Source organism: Gigantopelta aegis, chromosome 6, assembly GCF_016097555.1.
Source record: "Gigantopelta aegis isolate Gae_Host chromosome 6, Gae_host_genome, whole genome shotgun sequence".
In the NCBI taxonomy this organism is placed as follows: domain Eukaryota; kingdom Metazoa; phylum Mollusca; class Gastropoda; order Neomphalida; family Peltospiridae; genus Gigantopelta; species Gigantopelta aegis.
The window spans coordinates 100137791-100162417 of NC_054704.1; the positions used below are offsets into that span (position 1 = coordinate 100137791).

Sequence of the window (24627 nt, forward strand, 5' to 3'; positions counted from 1 at the left end):
ACCAATATACATGTACATAGATATGAATATAGAGACAATATTAATATACATGTACATAGATATGAATATAGAGACAATACTAATATACATGTACATGTACATAGATATAAATATAGAGACAATATTAATATACATGTACATAGATATGAATATAGAGACAATACTAATATACATGTACATAGATATGAATATAGAGACAATACTAATATACATGTACATGACTTCCGGTTAAGATGGCTGTCGATTAAGTGATACGTTCATATCGCTCCGGAAAAGTTTGTGTTTTCACGGATTAATTGATGTATTTCTTCAAGACTGACAGGTTGAACAGCACATCTGGTATTGAGTGAGTACACAGATATCAAAAACACTACAATAAACACTTAGTTTCAATTTAATAATACACAACACAAGCCGCAAGCGAAGGCATGCTATGCTAGAACAATAGACGCCGTGTGACATGGGCTAGTAGTGAGCTCTTTCGTTCATTCATTCATTCATTCATTATCGCTCAACCTTATTTATTTCACTGATATGGGAAAGAAACAACACAAACGAAAAAAGCTACAGGGATCAACGTCAGATTCTAGTCAAACTGAACGTTTTATTTCTTCGCCACAAACTGTCAATTCAAAAACTACAGAAATGGCTACTACAAATGTTGTCAATATTGAAAGTCAGGTCTCAGCCGTCGTTGCTATAGATAAACAGAAGCCGATGGAGCAATCGTCAATGAAAATGTTCAGACAGATTCAGAAATAAACACCTTGCACCAAAAAATTTACAACATGATGGAATTGCTCGTTTCAAAAGATTTTGTTTAATTCACAAATGCAGTCCCTAAAAACTGAAATTACACAATCTTTAACTGCCAAACTCGTCGAACTGGAAGGACGCGTTTTTGATCTGGAAAACGATAATAAGTTTCTTAAAAGTGAACTGGAATCTTCAAAACAAAAACAACAACAGTTTGAAGAAAGATTAGAGCAGACGCTGTACGCGGTTACACTCAGTAACAACAGAATCAATGACCTGGAACAATGGACGCGCATATCAAGCATACGGGTGTTTGGGATCAAAGATACTGACAAAGCTGAATCACATTTGCAAAGTGAACAAAAAGTTGTAGATTTGGTTAAAAATAAACTGGGTTTAGACATAAAGAATACAATTGACATTGCGCACAGAGTTGGAAAGTTCAGTGACGGGAAAGATAGAGAAATTATTGTTAAATTCCATTCTCAAAAACCGAAATTAGAAGTAATGCAAAATAGAAAGAAACTTAAAGGTACAGGAACTTCAATTGCGGAGGATCTGACAGCAGTGAACTATCAACGTCTCTGGAAAACGAAACAAAATCCATGTGTTCAAACTGCTTGGTCGGCTGGAGAGAACATCTACGTGAAACTGCAGAATGAGAGAGTTATAAAAGTTGACTATAACACACACTTAAACGCTTCACCAGGACACGTCACACGCATTTCAAAGGCAGTTCATTCGGCACATAGACTGCTGCTAGACTGAAAGCAACTCTATTGATGTTACCTCCAACATAGCTAATACTTAAAATATGGTTTTATTGACTGAACTTTATTACAAATAGACCTGCATATGTAGTGTACATAATTCTATACATACACACCAGTAGATCAAAATTTCGTTTAAAACATAGCATATAGGCAGCATTAATATAATTCTACAGTGGTATTACTCATAGGGCACTGATAGTACTTCCACCGTCTTTTTAAAATTATTTATTTGTTTTTTATATTATAATTATTTTTTTTTTTTTTTTTTTTTTTTTTTTTTTAATAGGTTTTGGGGGTTTATTCTTTTTTTGTCATTATTTTAAAAGCATTTATATACTTATTTATTTATTTATTATTATTATTATTATTATTATTTCTTCTTGTCTTAAATATTTAGCCTGATTCAAATCATAAAATTATGCGGTGACGGTAAAGCTAATTTACATGTATTTAGATAACCTGCTTAGACAATATCATCATAGTTTGAACATCACGCACCATCATTAAAACACAACATTACCATTAGAAGTGTTTACTTTGTTATACTTTATTTGAACACACAAAAAAATGCATTTATATTTGATTTATTGATATTTATTTACTTATTTATTTATTTATTCTAATTTTTCGATACGTTGTTAAATATTTTGATCTTTCTTTTATTATTCATTCATTCATTCTTTCAGTCATTCGTTTATTTTGTTATTTTATTTAACCCAAATTCTAGTTATTTATCTAAGTGCACATTTAGATTTTTTTAAATTATTATTATTATTATTATTTTTTATTTTTTTTCTTCTCTGTTTGCTTTAATACTATATAATTTACTTGTTACTGCTGGTAATAGTGCTGTGGTAGTTGAGGTAGAAATAGTACTGGTGTTACTATGTATTTATTTTTATATTATTATTATTATTATTATTATTATTGATAGTGATGGTAGTAGTGAAAGTAGAGGTATTATTTACTATGCAGTATATCTTACTGCTTGCAGAAGTACTTCTGATTCCGGTGGCGATGGTGACTTAGAACGTAGTATGACAGCGGTATATAGTACTAATTACAAATTGAAAACAACTATTATTATTATAACAGTTATTGCTAATTATAACGAATATTGCTTGTATCGTTGGTGTTTACTATTGGTACTAGTACTGCTGTCATCGTCGTTTTCATTGGCATCATCGTCATCATCAGTGTCATTGGTGCTTTTGGCGACACTATTGTATGTAGTATGATTACCATTATCATATCTCTGTAAAAATATCGTCGCACATAAATATATATCAGTATAGATGTTCACGAAAGCAGTCAATACCACGCTTCAAAACCAGCAGTTGGTGGAGCAGAATGCTTATAGCGTTCACTCCCAACTTATGGTACTCACCTCGTCAAACTGTGGCTTGCTCGCTTATATGGGTTCGCAATTTATAGCACTTACCTTGTTTGACGGTCGCAGTATAAGCTTTCTTTAAACAAAAATGTTCATTTTTTAGTAGTTTAAAGTGCCCTATAACACACATCCAAGACAGCTCACATCAAACTGAGTATACCGAGTTTAATCTATAACGAGCTCTTTTTCTAAACTAATCACTTATTTTTAAAACCAGCCCACGGTCAACACAGTCCGCCTTGAATAGAGACACCCTATATTTCGTTTCTCAAACGTCTGTCTGTACTTTCTCTATATAATGTACTGTACATTTTGTATATTCTCTCTTTCAAGCACACATTTCCAAACTGGCCTAATAGGTATCGGTAGTTATATTATAACATACATGTATATAAAGAATAAAATACCATATTTAAGACTGTACACATGGCTAGTTTACAAATAATGACAGTTAATTGCCAGGGATTGGGAAATCCTGCAAAAAGGAGAGATGTACTTAATTACTTAAAACAAAAGAAATATTGTATATACTGTTTACAAGATACTCATTTTACAAAAGAATTAGAACCATATATACAAACTCAGTGGGGATTTAAATGCATATTTAGCTCTTATAAAAGTAATTCTAGGGGTGTAGCTATTTTATTTAATAACAATTTTGAGTACAAATTACATAATAAAAAAATTGATACTTTGGGTAATTACTTATTATTAGATTTAACCATAGAGGGGGAAAGAATTACCCTTGCCAACATTTATGGTCCTAATAAGGATAATCCGTACTTTTATGAAAATATTTTTAAAATAATTGAAGAAATTGGAAACGAAAAATATATTTTATGTGGTGATTTTAATTTTGTACTTAATAAAAGTTTAGATACAAATAATTATACACATATCAATAACCCTAAAGCTAGAGACAAACTACTAGAAAACTTTGAAAAATATAGTTTTAAAGATCCATTCCGAGAACTCTATCCCCAGTTAAAAAAATATACTTGGGTGAAAAAAACTCCAGTAAAACAAGCTCGACTGGACTTTTTTCTTCTTTCAGACAATCTAATGCAATTTGTTCAAAAAGTTAAAATAGACAGCTCATATAGATCTGACCACTCCGGGGTTGTTTTACATTTAAAACTACAGCACTTTATAACCGGTAAGGGATTATGGAAGTTTAACAATTCCTTACTTAAAGATAAAACATATGTACAAACCATTCAGGAAACCATTACAAATATTAAATGTCAATACGCAATCCCTCTATATGATCTAGAAAATATCAACAATATCTTAAATGAAGAAATTCAGTTTACAATTAACGATTAACTGTTTTTGGAAGTTTTACTAATGGAAATAAGAGGGAGAACCATTTCATACTCAGCATTCAAACAGAAAACAGGAGATGTTAAAGAGAAACAATTAATCGAGCAAATATATGTATTAGAAGAAGATGAATGTACAGTTAATTCTGATTTGTTAGAAGAAAAAAAAAAACGAGTTCACAGAAATTAGACGAAATAAATTAAAAGGGCATTTTATTAGATCTAGAGCAAAGTGGGTCGAAGAAGGAGAAAAGCCGACAAAATATTTTTGTAATATGGAATCACGCAACTTTCATAATAAACTAATTTCTAGATTAGAACTTGAAGATGGTAGTATAATAACAGACCAAAAACAAATTCTAGAAAAAACGAAAGTATTTTATCAAAAACTCTTCTCCAAAACAAATCAAGCAAATAACGAAAACATCCAGTATATCTACAACACTGAGGCTAATAAGTTAACAGATACAGAAGCACAGGAACTAGAAGGAGAAATAACATATTCAGAAGCATTAACGTTCCTTAAAACTATGAAAAACGATAAAAGCCCAGGGTCTGATGGATTTTCTGCGGAGTTTTTAAAAATGTTTTGGAAGGATCTCGGGCATTTTATTGTTAGATCCATTAATTACAGCTACAATATAAACGAAATGTCCAAACACACAAAAATTAGGGATTATTACATGCATACCAAAACCTAATAAACCTAAACACTTTTTAAAAAACTGGCGACCAATTACACTATTAAATTGTATATACAAAATTGCCTCTGGCTGCATTGCTAACAGAATTCAAAAAGTGCTAGATAAAATAATTTCAAAAGATCAAACTGGGTTCATTAAAGGTCGATTTTTAGCTGAAAATATAAGACTAATATACGATATAATGCAATATACAGAAGTTAATAAAATTCCAGGCTTATTGTTCCTGGTAGATTTTGAAAAGGCTTTTGACTCTGTCTCTTGGTCATTCGTTGAACAAGCACTTGAGTTTTTCAATTTTAAAATGTCAATTAAATCATGGATTAAAACATTTTATAATAACTCAGAATCAAGGATTTTACAAAATGGATTTCTGTCTGAAAGTTTTAAACTAGAAAGAGGTTGTAGACAAGGCGATCCACTTTCCCCCTATATTTTCATAATTTGCGCCGAAATACTAGCTATATTAATAAGAAATTCAAAGGATATCAAAGGTATAACTGTAAACGGGCAAGAATATTTAATATCGCAGTACGCTGATGACACCTCCTTCATTTTAGATGGAACCCACAAATCCCTGGATAGCACTCTAAAAATATTAGACCTGTATGCCAACGTATCTGGATTAAACATAAACTACTCGAAATCAAAAATCATCTGGATAGGCAGTAAAAAATATTCAAAAGATGTTTTTCATCATCCAAAATGGAAGTTAGAATGGGGTGCAGAAACCTTTTCCTTACTAGGAGTATATTTTTCAGTTAATATTGAAGAAATGATTCAAACTAACTTTGAACCGAAGTTAATGGAGATGAAAAGACTGTTAAAACAATGGTCCACTAGAAAATTAACTCCACTGGGTCGCGTCGTTGTTATCAAGACCTTAATAATTTCAAAAATAACACATTTATTAATTGCATTACCAAATGTACCAGATCAAGTAACAAAACAAATAACTAAAATGTTTTTTTAATTTTATTTGGCAAAACAAACCAGAAAAAGTCAAAAGAGAAGTACTAATGCAAGACTATGTAAATGGAGGCATCAAAATGCTAAACATTAGAAATTTTACAACTGCGTTAAAAGCTACTTGGTTAAGAAGACTTCTAATATCAAACTCGAAATGGACACATCTTTTCCAAGCTGTAACAGGTTTAACGACAGCAAATATGATTAAATATGGAGATTATTATATTCAGCTAAAAATAACAACAATTAAAAATAATTTTTGGAAAGATGTGTTACAAAGCTGGCTTACCATTCAACAGAAAGAAACGCCTGATAATAATGAAGATGTAATGAGCCTAAACATTTGGTACAATAGCAAAATTAAAAAAAAAACCGGCAAACCTTTTATTTATATGAAGTATTTGCAAAAAGGCATAATATTTATTCAAGATCTAATGGACGAAAATGGGACATTAATGAATTACAATACTTTCATAACAAAAAATCAAGTACAGTCCAATTTTTTAGAATATGCTTCTTTAATCAGAGCCATTAAACTATATATTTGTAAAACAACAAAATCAAACAACCAAAGTTTTAACACTGTTTGCAACCCGATTCTTCCGTTTAAAATAAAACTATTTTTAAAAGATACAAACCTAAGTAAGCAAATATACGCAATATTAAATCGCACTACAATAGTCCATACGTCCCAAAAAAGATATTCAGTATTGGGGTTTGACTTCACTTCACAAGTATGGGGAAAGTATTATGCTCTACCATTCAAAACTATTAAAGACCCATCTTTATTATGGTTTCAGTATAAAATTTTACACAGGATAATAGCTACAAATATATTTCTAAATAAAATAAAATATGTTGATTCTAATATTTGCGATTTTTGCCATCTTATGCCAGAAACACTGGAACACTTATTTTATGAGTGCTCTAAAGTTACTGTCCTATGGAAAGCAGTAGAAGAATGGGCATTAAAAAAAGGTGAACAATTTCAGTTGGATAAAAACATGGTTTTATTTGGTATCATAACAAAAAAGCATTGTTTTATTAATTGGTTCATTATTAATATTAAGTATTATATATATAGAACGAAATTACAAAAGATCAGATTAAATAAAAACGCAATGCTAAGATTCATTATTGATAAAATACAGATTGAAAAATATATATTTTATAAAAATTGCCTGTATAAAGACTTTGATGATCAGTGGGAACCTTGGCAGCAGTTCCTCAAACAAATTGTATAAATTCATGTATAAACTTATTAATAGCAAAATATACGAATAAGCTAATAAACATACTTTTATGCAAAATATCGCCAGTTCGGAAAACGTATCTTGACTTTCTATAATTTCTTTTTTTTAAAGATCGCATTGATCTTATTTATCTTTCAAGAAAGTTTTTTTTTTTTTTTTTTTTTTTTCTTTTTTTTTTTCTTCTTCTTCTTCTTCTTTTTCTCTCACTCTTTGTTTCTATTTCTAGTACTCTTCTTCCTAGTCTCCAGAATATTTCCTCTTCAGTTATGTAAGGCTTTTGCATTGCTAATATCCTGTTTTACAATATCATGTTAAGCCTATCTGTTTCATCTTAATATTGAATACTATGTATGTGTGCATACGGCTCGCGCCGTTTCTGTTCCCTTTTGTCTATCTTCGGCTTCCTCCCTGTTACTCCACACGTCCGTGTCCGTCTGTCTGTCTGTCCCCCCCCCCCCTCTCTCTATCCCTCTCACACACACGCACATGCATATGTATAAACATATTGTTTAATAAGTGCTTTATATACGAGTGTATACCTTTAATTATGTATCGTTTATGTATATACAATAATACCATGTACAGCAATGATTCAAGGCCCCAACCTTGACCTTGCTTATGTTTATACATGTACATAGATATGAATATAGAGACAATACTAATATACATGTACATAGATATGAATATAGAGACAATACTAATATACATGTACATGTACATAGATAATGAAGTATTTGATTGAAGCGTACGTATATTAATTATTATGAATTATTTGATTGGACCTAACCATTAGGTATACGACTGTTGTGTATCTAACGTGCCAATCCCTTGTTCACGAGATATATATAGAATACTATACGAGTTTTCGCTAGATATCATTTTTACGAAACGAGTGAACTCCCCAAGGTATCTGACCGAACGAAAGTGAGGTCAGATACCTTGGGAAGTTCACGAGTTTCGTAAAAATTATGTCTAGCGAAAACGAGTGTGGTATTTTATTTATTACCTACCTTCAAACAATTGAATATTTGTCATAAAAAATAGAAATTCCTGCATTTCGAATATGTAAACATTTTACACTGTGGCGGAATGATATCACAAGACTGTGGAATACGGTATGTCCCAAAGGTCGCCGCTTAACGAAATAGTTTGTTCTATTTCCGGGGTTTTTTTAAATCCATATTTCGTCCCCAAACCAGTTCGCTACCTGTCTGGTCGTCCCAGTTTTACATATATACATGTATATTTTTATTACAGAAAAAAATGGCACTTTAATCTTAAAAAGTTGTGGAATGTTGACAACGTAATTTTTCATGAATGAAAAAAAAAAGTCCCTATAGACTTACTGTCCAGCCAAACATAATAGCCTTGCTTCATTGTCAACCAATGAAAAGACGTACATCCGGTACGACCCTCGTGGTGCGTACCGTATTTGTACGACACCGCTATACGTTCACCAGGTGGGTGATAAAATATTAATATACATCTATACAAATGTGAGATATAATATTAATATACATGTACATCTATACAAATGTGAGATATAATATTAATATACATCTATACAAATGTGAGATATAACACTAATATAAATCTATACAAATGTGAGATATAATACTCATATACATCTATACAAATGTGAGATATAATACCAATATACCTCTATACAAATGTGAGACACAATACTAATATCCATCTATACAAATGTGTTCAAGGTACATCAAGCTCTCGAGTCCGAAGCTGAACAACGTGGCGGTGATCGGCTGCATCCTCGTCTACACCGCCGTCATCGTGCTCGGCCTCGATGACCACACCCTCGGCTGGGACTTTTACCCTCTCATCTGCTCGGTACGTGGCTGTAGAGAATACTACTTGGGTTGCCGTGATATATACCCTTTACCTTTCAACGAATTGTTTCAAAACATATCCAACGAGCGAAACCATGTTGGATGTTTTTTTTAAGACAGATAGTTTTCTAACGAACACGAATGGTATTTGTATTTTATTACATATCCTAAAAGAAGAAGAATATATCAACTAAACAAAATACAACAACAAAAAGAAACCAAGTGTATAAAACAAAATCATAATGTATTTTGCAAATGAAATCTATGTAGCCTACAGTAATTTATGCGTCACAAACCAGTCAGTTTTAAAATCAACTTAACCGTCACAAACCAGTCAGTTTTAAAATCAACTTATACATCACAAAGCAATCAATTTTGATCGTGCTTATTTCATTAGATGGTATGACAGTAGTGACCAAGTCATCAAAGGTGATCTCCAGCATATGTTGAAGACGAAAATGATCTACAACGTTTGAACTCTTATATAGGTGTGTAAGAAAGCATTCAAGTATTAACCTGTCAGCCATCAAAACAAAACATGAGGTAAACATGTGCACTAATCCCCCCCCCCCCCCCCCCCCCACACACACACACATATTCTGGTCCTTGAAGCTCAGCACTTGTACAACATTTTACGCCATCGTCACAATTGAAGCATGTTCTGTACATGAGTGAAAATGTCGCCAGACTCTTATTGATGAACTCGAACACAGTCTGGAAGTAGATGAAGATCTGCAGTATTAAAAATCCGTTTGAGACAGGGATATTCGTCATTTGTCTTCCGCGAAACGGAAATGCTGTAAATAATCTTCACATATTACCGTGGGCACAATGTGTACCTTTTAAAGGTTATTGGAGAACAAATTGTAATGACGCTGAGATGTTTTTTTAGTATGTTGACAGGTTTTACAAAGGTTGGTATTACAATAGGGATATAACGCGACCAACATAATCGGTGTGACGGCGTTCGCCATTTTTGTTTGACAAACGATGGCAGGTTGGGGAGTGGACGTATTCGATTCGTCTGCTTCGTAAGTTAAGTGGGTGTCTGCTTCATCGGATTGAAGGTCATCCATTTTTATATGTCATCACTTGTCTTATGCATTTGATGAACGTTATCCCAGGAACCTACACATTCGTGGCAGTTAAGAGTAGGCGACCTTTACAAAGATATAAATATACAGACAATAAACAATAATTAATCACTGTTTATGATCCAGTCTATGTTCTGAGTGAAAATCATTTCACAAGGACATAACCGTCGTAATAAATTATTTATGATCAAGATATTTTTATTTGCTCTTCGCTTATGTTTGATGTATAAAGACCATCAAAACCATTCTATAAACTATTCGCATTATTTGTTCGCCGTCAAGGTAATTCATAACATTCAAAGTTATTTTTATTTAGTTTATGAAACTGCCAAGAGAGTAAATATGACACATTTAGTTTTAAAACTATGGCTCAAGGAAACAAAAACCAACAAGAAGACTCCAAAATAAGTTAAAGATATGGTAGGACAGCAATTAAAGGCATAATCTCGCAGATTACATGACTTGAAATGTACACTGTGAGTATGACCCTCTTTGAATGACGATCGCAACCCAAAACCACAGATTAACAGTTAGCCTGAGCTAGAAATTAAATTTTGTTTTCGTGATTTATGTCTACGTAGCTATAATTATAAGTATTGTATGAAAATATCTTTAACAAGTGGTATATAAAGAGTATGTAGCTGAGGTCTAATCCACGAAGCTTTCTTAAACTGACTTGAGCAGCATCGCATCACCCGTGCATGTTGTTGTTTTTAAAGTGATCGCAACTATGCCCTTGGGTGAATAAAGTATTTGAAAGACAAATTAAATGTACATATTTTCAGGTAATATTTTTGTTGGGCCATTTAATCAGTAAACGCCAGTGCGACCATATGTTTAAACTATAAACGATGGTGCCAATAGCATGTTCATGAGGGCGAGCCCTCGCTGACGTTTGCTACCAATTATGTGTACATAATACTAAAACGATCGCGAGCGTATGGAAACGTTCGTCCTCCTTTAACACACTATATGTGTATGGAAGTGTAGGCTACTTTTTCATTTCAACTTTATTTTCGTGTTTATATTCAATTACGGTCCAAGCTCGCTGTCCTGGACACACACACACACACACACACACACACACACACACACACACACACAGAGTTGATTTTGTCGTTCGTCTGTCGGTTATGCAAAACCAATATCAACATAAACGACGGATCGTTCGTGCAAAAGCTGTAATCTTTCGTCAGAAAATCTTTAACAAAAATAATCACGGTTTAGTTATAAAATGCTACCTGTGTTAGCACGCAACTGACATATTTACAATTTACGCAATCTAATTAAAATTAGCTCCACTATTACATGTGGATCTAACACCAGCCAGTTGGAGCTCATGTCCACCAATTAAAACCTTACTTGCAGAATCATGCCAGTGATTTGAAAATAATTTGAAAACATTCCGAATTATCCTGAGGATATACGATATGTTTCGTGTGAATTACGAATGCCTTAAAACATGTTTTATTTTATAAAATAAATAATTTGTAACGTAAAACTGAAGACTGATTTAGTTAGGTTTTTTTTACAAATAAATAAATAATTTTTAATGTAAAATTGAAGACTGATAACCCACCCCGTACGTATTGGTATGGTTCGCTGTACTGCGGCCACTAAAATGGACTCGCCCGATATTTTTAGAATTTGTATGCTCCCAAATAACGTTATAAAAGGCGAAGTGAGATTGGTCAATATTTAAATTATTATTTACAGACGAAATGTTACCTGGACATTGGGGACTACGCAGTGTTGTTAGTTTTAAAACATTGGCAGGATTCTGCAAGTAAGGTTTTGATTGGTGGACATGAGCTCCAACTGGCTGGTGTTAGATCCACATGTAATAGTGGAGCTAATTTTAATTAGATTGCAATTTACGGTAGTGTGATGAAATTCTGTCCTGACGTCACGATATTCGATGCTTGAAGCACGTCACAGAACCTTTATGGATAGTTTCTTAGAATATTATATTATATACCGATGCAGTTTAGTGACACTGATGAAAACAAAATATGTTAAACAAATTACAGACGGGTGTAATTGAAAATATCTCTCACCGCTATCCCAAGTCAATCGGAATAAGTCGGCCGATTACGGATTCTCCGCGGTTCGACACTTGTGTAGGTTCTTTCGGACTGAACCGGGTCTATTAATAGCAAACGCGATGTTATTCTAGCGACTCTACCTAGTGTCGGACAAAATGACCGCTAATATTAAGTTTGTGACTGTCAAAGCATACCCGAACATAGCCTTATCTGGCTCACGCGAAGGTACCTGTGTAGCTACCGTTTGATTGATTTAGTTTAAAACCCATTTTGGCTGTCACAAGAGCATGTACCATGTATTACAAACATGCATCGCGGTGCGTGAGATCTCGTGCCACCATCGCGGGAAAATTGTGTTCTCGTTACTATGAATAACATTTTACTGAATTTCTAATTTCTAACAAATCGAAACTGACGTTAATAAATTTTGGTTAAATTATATCGAGGTTTTAAATTATATTATACTTGTTTTAGCCTAAATTGAAATTGGTTAAATGTTTTTAAAAAAATCTTCTCCAAAAGAGGTCAAAAAAGATTTTGACACGGGTCAATTTTAGTGGGTCGGTCGGGTTAGGACAAACAAACCTAATTTTTTATTTTCGCCTGGTAGCTTTTAAGTTAGTTCCAGCATACAAAAAGTATATTTTCGTATTTAGGAGAAAAGCTACGAAAATCGCTCGCTTGAATATCCTTGCCCATTAACCTTTTTATTTGTATCTGAACTACTGAAGAAAATCGTTCGTGTAAACATTAAAACCACACGAACGACATATTGGTTATCTACAAATTAAAATGTTATGCCCTGACACACACACACACACACACACACACACACACACACCTCAACTATGTGAGTTTTCTGTTCAAGACAGAGGTTAATGGTTATCATGTTAATGATTTATACAAGTGGGAGCCTCTACCGGGATGTGATCCCAGTACCTACCAGTTCTAGGTCCAATGGTTTAACCACTACACCACCGATGCCCGACAAGACTGTCTCAAAGATGCATATTTATAGACAATCACCATTCGATAACTTCCCCAATTAAATAACTAAGACACGGTATCGGTCGATCGGTTTGACACATGACCTATTTGTAGCTAAGTGGCATTAATTTGGACTTAGAACTGCTAACTTTAATATCCTTCCTTTTCAGACGAGGGCATTTCTCCTAGCAGCTGGATTCTCTCTTTCGTTTGGAGCCATGTTTGCGAAAACTTACCGCGTCCACCAAATATTCACCAGAGCCAACAGCGGGCTTGTCAAAAGTAAAGTAAGTCTACATTAACATAAATATATCTTTGGTCATACATTTTCAAAAACTAACGTATTAATTACACACATGCAATTAACAGATAAGTATTTTGTATCATAATTAATTATTGTTTAACTAATTTTATCAGTTGGACAGTTCTGTCAATTGTTTTTGGTTTTAGGATGTGCATAGTTGCTGTAACGTATAAATCTATTTATTCCTGTTACAAAAGTATGTCTTAGATGTACCATAAAATGACTTCTGTTTTACTTATTTCACAAATTAATACAGGTTATTTTTAAAATATACATCATGTTAGTCTTGGCCATTTGATAGTATCAGGCAGAATAACAAATACATTTCGAAAAAAGTTTGGTTTTCACTTACAAGATCGTTAGGAAGCGCTTGTAACTCATCTACTTTGCTTACTTAGTACTAGCGATCGTTTGGTAGTGTCGTGGAATAGGCCTGTGAAAGTGACCATGTTTTATTATGCCCATCCCCAGCTGCTGAGGGACAAACACCTGCTATTCATCATCGGTGTTCTGCTGATGGTCGACTCGGGTATCGTGATCGTCTGGGTGATCGTCGACCCCATGGAGCCCAAGATCACCAACCTCACTGAAGAGGTAGGTATAATTCACGACACGCCCATGGTGTAGTGTTGGCCGGTAGCTTTAGATATACATGCATGTGGATTAAAGGGACATTCCTGAGTTTACTGCATTGTCTGATAAAATATTTCTACGATTAAATTTACATGTTAAATATATTTTCTTCTTTAGAATATCAGTGTCTGTATATTCAATGTGTTTCTGGTCGTCTTAATATTTGTAAGAAGACCAAACTGGATTTTGTCTTCAGATAATTTCGTACGTACGAAAAACGTATTTCAGCAAATAAAATGAAATTTAACCTTGTACAAATATTAAAACGACCAGAAACACGTTTAATATACAGCCACTAATATTTTAGGCAGAAACATATATTTGATATGTAATTACAATCGTTAAAGTCTCTTTTAGTCGATATCATCTTTAAAATTGCAGCAAACTCAGGAATGTCCCTTTAACTGCGGGCGGGTCTACTAATGTCGCCTGGGATGTTTGGCTCGTATGATGGAACCTCTCAACAGACCCATTCTCAGATTGGGGGTGTTCTGTCCCAACCAGTTCCCCACGACTGATATATCAAATCGTCGGGTGTGCTGTTCTGTCTGTGGGAAAGTGCATATAAAAGATTCCTTGCTGCTAATGGAAATATGATAACGCTTCCTCAGTCAAATAAAGTCAAATAGTCAAATAATCCTCTGTGGTTATCTATAGCAGTGTCGTATGCATATTTTGCGAGTCCGCACCGCGCCAAAATCCGCGCCAAAAAACCGGCCCTATAATGTAAACGTCTTTGTTTTAATCTTCTTCCATCCCCTCCCACCACGCTCAAGCAAATATTATTTTTTGTCAGTGCAAGTTTAGACGGAGAGTGTTTCGACTCCCCTATAAACTTCGCTCATTACAGTTTAGACCCCCTACCCCTGCTAAAATTCCTGAACACACACACACACACACACACACAGACACACACAAATGTGCGCAGTGCTGCCGCACCATGTCTCTACGCCGACGTGTATCTCACTAACCATTGTCCTTATAGGCAGTCGTAATAGCTCAAATGTGTGCCCTGGACAGTGTGCTTAAATTTTCGGCGCAACTTTCATTAGTCTGTAATCCTTGTGCAAATGTGTGCACGTAATCGGCATTGCGTGATCTGTAAAAATCACTTTCTATACAGATAGGCTGAGCAGATTCCATGTATATGCTCCATACGCCTATGCGCATGCGTCTGTGGATCCGATCGCCCTGTACAGTATAGATTACGTATACGTGTATTATATATGCATACGGATAACGGACAAATGGAATTTGCGCCTTATTTGCATACTACAAACACCTGTGACGATGACGACAAGGAAAAACAGCTGATTTTCAAAATTGGGTAATTTTAGCTACAGGTTATAAGTAATGCACAGTTTTACGATTAAAAGCTGTAATGGCGGTAAATAGTTTCCCATGCTTAATAACTAGGGTCATTGCCTTTAATTCCAGCGGAGTTAACTATGTGGACAGCTGAGAATCTGTGTTGATAGACGTCCATTCCGCGATAAGTCTGACCCACTGAATTATTGGTCTGTTTGAGATGTATCCTGCTCCCCTTATTAACCGTATACGAGGAGTTTCCGCCCGGCTTCATACGAACATTGCCGGTCAGCTGGACCCGCCAGTGATGCGAGATGTCCTGTATTCTTCATACACGAGGGGCTGGCAGTAATTCAGTCGCAGGGCGCTCGTCGCCTGACGTCCGATGGGTCGTAGGATCGATCGCGATCAGTGGACTGAGTTTGGGGACATAGCCACACGTGATGATGGTGGTAGATGTCATCGAAGCATCATGAGACGGACGTAGCTCGGTGGTAGAATGGGGTATCGCTCTCGGTGGACACGGGTTTTGTTCCCCACCCCAGCCACTAGTATATCAAAGGCTGTGGTATGTACTGTCATATAAAGTGCATATAAAAATAACTTGTGTTGCAGCAGCGGGCCTCTCTCTCTCTCTCTCTCTGTGATGCGCGGTCGGTTTGGGATCGATCCCCGTATGGTTCCCCGTCAGTGGGCTCATTGGGCTATTTTTCGCTCTAGCCAGTGCATCACGACGACTGGTACACCAAAAGCCGTGGTATGTGCTATCCTGTCTATGGGATGGTGTATATAAAAGATCCCTTGCTGCCAATCGAAAAGAGTAGCCCATGAAGTGGCGACAGCGGGTTTCCTCCCTCAATATCTGTATGGTCCTTAACCATATTTCTGACGTCATATAACCATAATTAAAATGTGTTGAACAAGCTAGTACAGTTAGATCTGTTCCAGAATTAACGCCAGAGATAGCAGCCGGGGCAGACATGTTTGAACCTTAAATGGATATAGACTTGTAAAAATACGTTTCTAGTTCGAACTAGTCACTTAAAAGGGTGCGGTAGGTACACTGATTATTATTTGTTTTCCTGATGAATATGTAGCATGTTTCTCCTGAATACTTAGCTTAAACACAATTTCATTTTGTGGCGATAGGTATATTCGAAGTGAAACAGCTTCAACAAAAGCAAATCCATGATCGTCTACAATGGGATTCGGGATTGGTGGTCAAATTTCGACCCATCTAGGTCTGGGATTCGGGATTGGTGGTCAAATTTCGACCCATCTAGGTCTGGGATTCGGGATTGGTGGTCAAATGTCGACCCGTCTAGGTCTGGGATTCGGGTTTGGTGGTCAGACTTCGACCCATCTAGGTCTGGGATTCGGGTTTGGTGGTCAGACTTCGACCCGTCTAGGTCTGGGATTCGGGTTTGGTGGTCAGACTTTGACCCATCTAGGTCTGGGGTTCGGGATTGGTGGTCAAACGTCGACCCATCTAGGTCTGGGATTCGGGATAGGTGGTCAGAATTCGACCCATTTAGGTCTAGGGTTCGGGATTGGTGGTCAAACTACGACCCATCTAGGTCTGGCAGAGATAAACGTTTACTTTGGTCTTTGAAAACTTTGTCTTTTTTTTCTCATTTCTAAGGGATTTTCATTTTAAATAATATATAAACTTTAATATGAAGCGTAGAAAAATGTGAAGACTTTGAACACAGCATGGACTTAGAACACAGAATTGAAATAATATAATAATGCAGATATTGTGTTGAACAGACACGGGGTAGGTGGTACTATCCGTAACTCGAGAGGGATCCCCGGTTTTGCGTAACTGGGGGAGATCCTACTTCATGGTGCATTGGTTATTGTTAAACTGCCCATTCCTCCCCTATTAGTACCCTGTTGGGATAACTCTACTTGGGCACCTAATTTGGAGGATCGAACCCCCCTGTTCAAGAAAATTTTCGGTTTTTACACTATAATTTCGTATGGAGCATGACTCGAACTCTCCCAACCTGCACATACGCCAGCCATCCGCTACTGTTAACGGCAAACACGATGCATTAGATATACTAAGAAGTTTGTTTCGTTTAACGACACCACTAGAGCACATTGATTAATTAATCATCAACTATTGGATATCATACATTTGGTGATGCTGACACATAGTCATCAGAGGAAACACGCTAAAACAAATTCCTAATGTCATGTCATGTCATAGGGTTTTACATGCACATTCAGAACAAGCTGTTGTAGCGCACGCCTGTCGTGGGCACAAGAGCCGGCCTTGGCCGGCTCCTCCGTCCATGACAGGAAAGGTTGGGGGAGGAGAGAGGAGGGACCGCCTGCACTGGCAGGTGCAAGGGAGCACCAGCAGCCCGACCGAATCGGTAGCAGGCGGGTGGGGGTGGGGGGGGGGGGGGGGGGGGGGTATGGTAGTGCTATGGAATTTTGAATGGAGCCGTTAATGCCAAAGAGAAAGTGGTGCGCAATTTTGATTGAGGAAGTTTGGCGCAATTTTGAACGGTCAGTCGGAAGGTAAATGGCTGAGCTAGCATAGGTTTTGATATTTGTGAATCGAGTGTAGCTCGTTAATTATAGACCTTTATGTCGCTGGTTGTCTCCCTAGGTTGCCCATAGGGCCCTTATAAGGACCTGACCGCTTCTGGTCGTGGCATGACAACCCAGGGGAGACTCGTGCAATTGTGTATTTGGCACTGGTAGGCAAGGCAGCTGTTCCGGGTTGGTCGGCTTGATGTTTGTTGACGGGGTCCTTCGTGTCCTCCTTTTAGTGTCACCAAGTACAAGTTACACCAGCAGCAAGTATTTGGGGTTTGGGTAGGGGAGGCCGATATTCTTTTGTTCAGCTTCCCCCTTTCCTAATGCAGCAAGGGATCTTTTATATGCACTTTCCCACAGACAGGAAAGCAATTACCACGGCCTTTGACTAGTTGTGGTACACTGGTTGTTACGAGAAAAACCAGTCAGTTGAATGGATCCACCAAGGTGGTTCGATCCTGCGACGCAAGCACCTCAGGCAAGCACTCAACCGACTGACAGACCATGAAATCGAAGTGGTATTCTAATTAATTCTCGATTAACAAACCAGCCTGACGTAGACTGGTCAAAGTTCGGCCACCCTCCCTCAACAAACCGGCGTTTCCACTTTCTTCTTCATCTGTAACGCGAATCAGTTTTTACTTCATCCATTCTCAGTAATTATCGAAATGGGAAACACTTCCTGTGTTATGTAAATATTCTCTAAAAGAAACCGCACGCTTCCATTGCAGTTGAATGTTTTCTCGCTACATTGCTTTTGAAGTGCCAAAGTCTTACAACTTTCCTGCCTTGGCGTTAACTTCATCCAATAATTAAAGGGGCCGATTCGAGTATTGATCGTGTAGAAGAGCGAGTGTTAAAGTGACTACCATCGCTTGTGTCAGATAGTTGCAATTGTCAATAAGAGATTTTTTAAAATCTTTCATTTTCAACAACAAAACCATTAAAGGGACAGACCCTAGTTTTTAAACAGTAAGGCATATTTTTCACCTAGACTCGAGTTTCAGCCAGTCTGTGACGTTGAAATAGCCTTAAAAATAAACCGAAACGCGACTCCACAACGTGCGTTTTTAAAAATATGAAAAATGCATTTTGTGATATTAGAAACACCAGGATGACCAGAAACACTTCGGATGTACGGAAATGGATAATCTAAACAATAAAATATAAGTAATGTTTGATTTCAGTGACCATAAACGGCTCTAATAGTGTAAGATATGCCTTAGTTTAAAAAAAACCTAGGGTCTGTCCCTTTAAGATTTTTAGAATTGTATCTCTGCACAAGACAGTAAACATTATGCTTTGAAAATGTTATAACAATTCCTATGAGTGATCTCATGGGTCACTGCACGGTGTTTCACCATACGGAGGACTGCCACTTGCCACAACGATAGGTCCTTCCAATTTCGCCATTAAGAGGACTGCCACTTCCAATATTAGTTAGACAAACGAGCATATCTTGTCCCACCGATAGCATTCGCCACGAGCACAGTCAATAGCTGTCAAGTCCGTTGTTTTCATGGTTTTCGAGTTTGATATTAATCATACCTGACTGGCCAGAACGATGACTGGTGCAGTTATGCCGTTTTCGAGTTGACGAAAAAGGGTCCAGGGTTTTTGTTCCCTTATTCGTCAGTTAAATCAAATAAAAGGCTCTCATATTGTATTTATATTCAAAATATCACACCTATTTTCTGTACGTTACCCTTTTATTTACACTGGTTATGAATGAAAATACTAGTTCTATACATTATAGTAGAACATACAATGCAATTTTAGTAGCGTTTTATACGGTTTAACAAGCTGTTATTTTATAAATTAAGAGACTCGTAGAACCGGGGACGGAGGGTGGTACAGGCCCTACACTTGAAGTCAAAATTCGTCGCGGGTTTTGTTGTTGTTGTTGTCCTACTCTATATAAATAATTATAAAAATATGCTTTGTGACACACTCTCCCCCAACCCCCAACCCCCACCACCACTAGCAATGGATTCTCCAAATAGAGCTTACCCTCCCCAACATTCACTCACACTTGAGATATTGTTCCTATGGGCCTGTTACTTGATGTATTCATCATTTCCTGCACAAACATACGATTCTCCCTTTCCTGTAAACGTGAGTAATAGAAAACAGTGCTAATTTATTGAAACCTTTTAACTACAAAATCCATGTCACTACTTCGAGTTTTTATAGCTGAATCGTAATTTACAACGTCCCTATGCGGGCTGTCCTAGATATATTTTTTATCATCTTCATCGCCCCAAAGTATCTCGTATGAAGAATACAGTTAACGAATACAGAAGGGGGTTGAATAATTAATAGTGGCATACAGCGCAGAAACAATGTTAAGTTGCTGGGACGAGATATATTTTAATTATATTAATATAGTATATATAGATTTTATTTAAGGTATTATTTTAATGTCAGTCTCTCGTAATTCCGTATGGAGTGGTTTGTGTACTTTTTTTCCTGTCCTTTTTGTATTCTAATGTTTTTAAACCTGTGTACACATAGTAAGACTTAAATAAAAAATATCTGTCTGTCTGCCTGCCTGGAGAAAAGAATGCTTTGCTTGCCAAGAACACTAAGGGTGAAAGCTTCATGCTCTGGCAACTTATAGTGTGTATAAATGTTACAAGACATAATGTGTTGAAAAGCCAATATGTTCTTCTATTAAAATGTAACAGCAATAACTAAAAAAATGAATTAGCATTAAGTATTTCCACTGTATACATATCGTTTAATAATATGTCGAGAAAGAAAAATAACTGCAAATCACGCTACAGTGTGAAGTAAAACTTAAAATTGTGTAAATGGAACTGAACGTTTCAGATCATTTGATTTGAATACGAAGGTTTATTTGAAGGCAACGAGTATCATTAACGTACAAACACTTAGTAATGTTCACCGCCCACGTTAAAAACCGTCCAATGATTATGTTGATTAATTGATCTTTTCACTACTTAGTAGACAACATACATGCTGCTATGGCTTCCCCCTCTAGTTTTAAAACATAGTTTACTAAATGTAATACATAGTTTAGATGGGGGGGGGGGGGGGGGCCGTACACTTGGCTCCCCATCCACCCCCACCCCATACAAAAAAACAACCCAACAAGAAAAACAACAACAAAGACGCCGTTTAGCCAGCCATCATTAGCCGAAGCTATATACACGGCATCCCTGTATATAGCCAATTTTATGTGACAAAGATGGTGGCGTTCATTAATGTTGTATTTATGGAAGTCATATTTGTACGCAATATGGTCCGAGACCACAATTATTTACATTATGTTTTCCCATATAGCTCAGTTCTATTGATCTCACTAGGTGATTGCCATTTTACTGGAAACTGATTCGTGAACCTGCCTGGGACCAATGACCCTCAAAAGGACAACCCTGTTGTCCAGTACCTTTTGTCGCATTCTCATTGTAAACAAGTCCATGTGAGCTAATACCAATCGTACTAAAACCAAAAATGCATATATTCACAAACAACATCCTGCCTATGAAACCCAGTCCAACAATTCAACAGTCAAGAATCACATCAATAGGAAACTACTCACATACATTTTCGCTTTCAAATGGGGAAATCACTCTCGTTTGTGTCCATATATAGCACGATTTGTGTACAGTAGTCGACTAGACCTGAACGCTAAACGACCCTTGCGTAATGCGACATCGAGTAAGTACAAAGTACAAAGAAAGAGGTCAGCAGTGCAGACCAAAAGATGAGAAGTGACCAGAACTATCGGGAACTGTTAGAAGGCCGCCTTATGTCGTATGTTATAGATGGTTCAGACCAAAAGATGAGAAGTGATCAGAACTATCGGAAACTGTTAAAAGGTCGCCTTATGTCTTATGTTATAGATGGTTTTGTTTTTAATTTTGACCAGGCCCCAGACGACGAAGATATACTGCTTGTTCACCAGCTGACCACGTGTTACTCGCACCACCTACAGAAGTGGCTAGGCGTCTTCTACGTCTACAAGGGGCTGCTGCTGGTGTTCGGGGTGTACATGGCCTGGGAGACGCGCAGTGTCAAGATCCCGGCCCTCAACGACTCGCAGTACATAGGACTGAACGTCTACAACGTCGTCATCATGAGCCTCAGCGTCGTGGTGCTGTCCAATATCCTCGACAATCAGCCAACGCGAGCCTACACCATGGAATCTATCTTCATGTTCCTGTCCACTACCGTCACGTTGTGTCTGCTTTTTGTACCAAAAGTAAGTCTAGTGTTCCTGTCCACTATCGTCATGTTGTGTTTGCTTTTTGTACCAACACATCTAGTCATGTAGCATAGACTGTTCCTGTCCACTCCCGTCATGTTGTGTATAACAAAAATAGGTATAATCATCTACCATTGCATGTTTCTTCATGTTTATGTCCACTACCGTCACGTTGTGTCTGCTTTTTGTACCAAAAGTAAGTCTAGTGTTCCTGTCCACTATCGTCATGTTGTGTTTGCTTTTTGTACCAACACATCTAGTCATGTAGCATAGACTGTTCCTGTCCACTCCCGTCATGTTGTGTATAACAAAAATAGGTATAATCATCTACCATTGCATGTTTCTTCATGTTTATGTCCACTACCGTCACGTTGTCTACTCTTTGAACCAGATGTAAGTGTAATCATGCGATACAGACTATCTTCGTGTCTGCTTTTGGTATCAAATGTAAGTCCAGTCATGTGCTATAGACTATCTTCGTGTTTCTGTCCACTACCGTCACGTTGTCTACTCTTTGAACCAGATGTAAATCTAAACATGCGATACAGACTATCTTCGTGTCTGCTTTTGGTGTCAAATGTAAGTCCAGTCATGTGCTATAGACTATTTTCGTGTTTTTGTCCACTACCGTCACATTGATAATTTTATGCTATAAATATAAGTCAATTTAGTTATTTTTACCATTCCCTCAATTTTAATGTTTAATAAAAGTACGTTTTCTAGTATTAAGTCCGCTACCGTCGCTCTGTATGTTTCTTGTTTAACGCATAGGTCTAATATTCCACAGTGCACTGTTTATTTTTCTACCAAACGGTAGTAATCTACCTGGATGCCAATTTTCCTGTTCCATTTCCGTCATACTATGTTTTAATTTTTGTCAGTCAGTAATCTCTTCATATTCCTGCCCATTATGGTCGAACTGTTTGGGGTTTTTTGTATCTAAAGTAAGGGTATGTAGTAAACTAAATTTTAAGTTGCTTTAAAGTCTAGATTCGAAACTTTAGCTATTACAACCTTCCAGTCTTAAACTGCTTGCTATGTCTATGGTTGAGACTTTATAAGAATGGTATCAAATCTTTAATTTTGTACTCTGCGTCCTGAGCCCGTGCCCGTCCAGACTCAATATCTAAAGACATCACACACATACAATCTGTATGGCGTTGTCATGACATTGGTGTCTCAGACTCTATTAGAGTCTCGAGTCTAGACTCTAACAAGTTTTATAAGCACCAGACCAGATAGTAAGATTAATTTCCCAGAAAAGAATTTAACACGATTATACAAGAATCTGCCAAGCATTGCGTAAAACAGACAGCATCTTTTACTGTTTCTTTTAGCTGCTCTAGTTATGTGCCACCGTCAAACAATAATTACAGTTGTGAGGCAACAGACTACGAATATTTATAACAATAATAAATTAGCTCGTTGCCTATTTGTACAAAAAAAGTGTTTATCGCTTTAATATTGTAATATATCAGAAGGAAATGTGAAACCAGTAAGCTAGATATGAAATGAGCGATGAGTTGAGCAGATCTCCGGTCTAGACTGTTGTTATTGTTTTATCGTGTTGATTTATGTCATGTGGTGTCTACATATATCAACACGTAATTTCCGTTTTTAGAGCTGCTTAAATAGCTGAACATATTTGTGTACTTCCTGAGTTATGAATTTTGGTGATTATATTGATTCCTCGCGCCTTCTTTTTCAGATTTATGTGATCGTTTCTTCTAAAGGGAACCCTATTATCGCCACTTCCGGCATACTGGTGGAGGCCAACACTCGAAGATTTGTATTTGATGACAAGAAAGAAATCTATTACAGAGCCGAGGTCCAAAACCGCGTGTACAAACGGGAACTGGTCGAGGTGAGAATAGGAGATATGTTTAGGCAGGGCAGTACCAAGCCTACAATAAATAACGAGGGTGGAGTGGGAACATAGCATAGCACAGTAAAGTAAGTCTTGTCAGAAAAGACAAAAATAAATTTTTATATCCAATTTGATATCTTTTCATGGGCTGTTTTGTTTTCGGGTTTTCTTTTCGTATTTTGTTTTTTATTATTGTTTAGTTTTGTTTTTGTTTTTGTTTGGTTTTCTAGGTGTGGCAGTGTGTGTGTGTGTGGGGGGGGGGGTAATTGAAACGTGCCTCCACCCTCTATTCTAAAATAAATAACTAGTCTGCAGTAAGAAAGGTAGCACAGCACAACAACGTAGTCTTCTCGAGAAAGACAAAAATGACATGTTTACATCCAAACTAATATCGTTTCTTTGTTGTTGTTTTTTGTTTTTGTTTTTGGTGAACGGTAACTAAAACTTGCTTCCACCGTCCAGCCTAAAATAATTAATTAGAGTGAAGAAAGAAAACATACAGTGCACATTAACGTAGCTGTCTCAAGAAAGTGATATCTTTTCTTGTTTTCGTTTTCTTCTTCTTTATTTGTTTTTGTGAGGGGAGAGTAA

General features: G+C 36.6%; 1 protein-coding gene across 1 annotated transcript in view; it reads left to right on the forward strand.

The window, feature by feature from the left end:
• The window catches only part of LOC121374824 (gamma-aminobutyric acid type B receptor subunit 1-like), a 104810-nt gene extending 80702 nt beyond the window's left edge, over window positions 1-24108 (forward strand). The window contains exons 11-15 of the mRNA XM_041501936.1: window positions 8883-9015; window positions 13311-13427; window positions 13916-14038; window positions 21834-22166; window positions 23878-24108. Coding sequence (XP_041357870.1) covers window positions 8883-9015; window positions 13311-13427; window positions 13916-14038; window positions 21834-22166; window positions 23878-24108 — 937 coding nt within the window. The remainder of the gene's footprint in view (window positions 1-8882; window positions 9016-13310; window positions 13428-13915; window positions 14039-21833; window positions 22167-23877) is intronic.
• The last annotated feature ends 519 nt before the right edge of the window (window positions 24109-24627 follow it).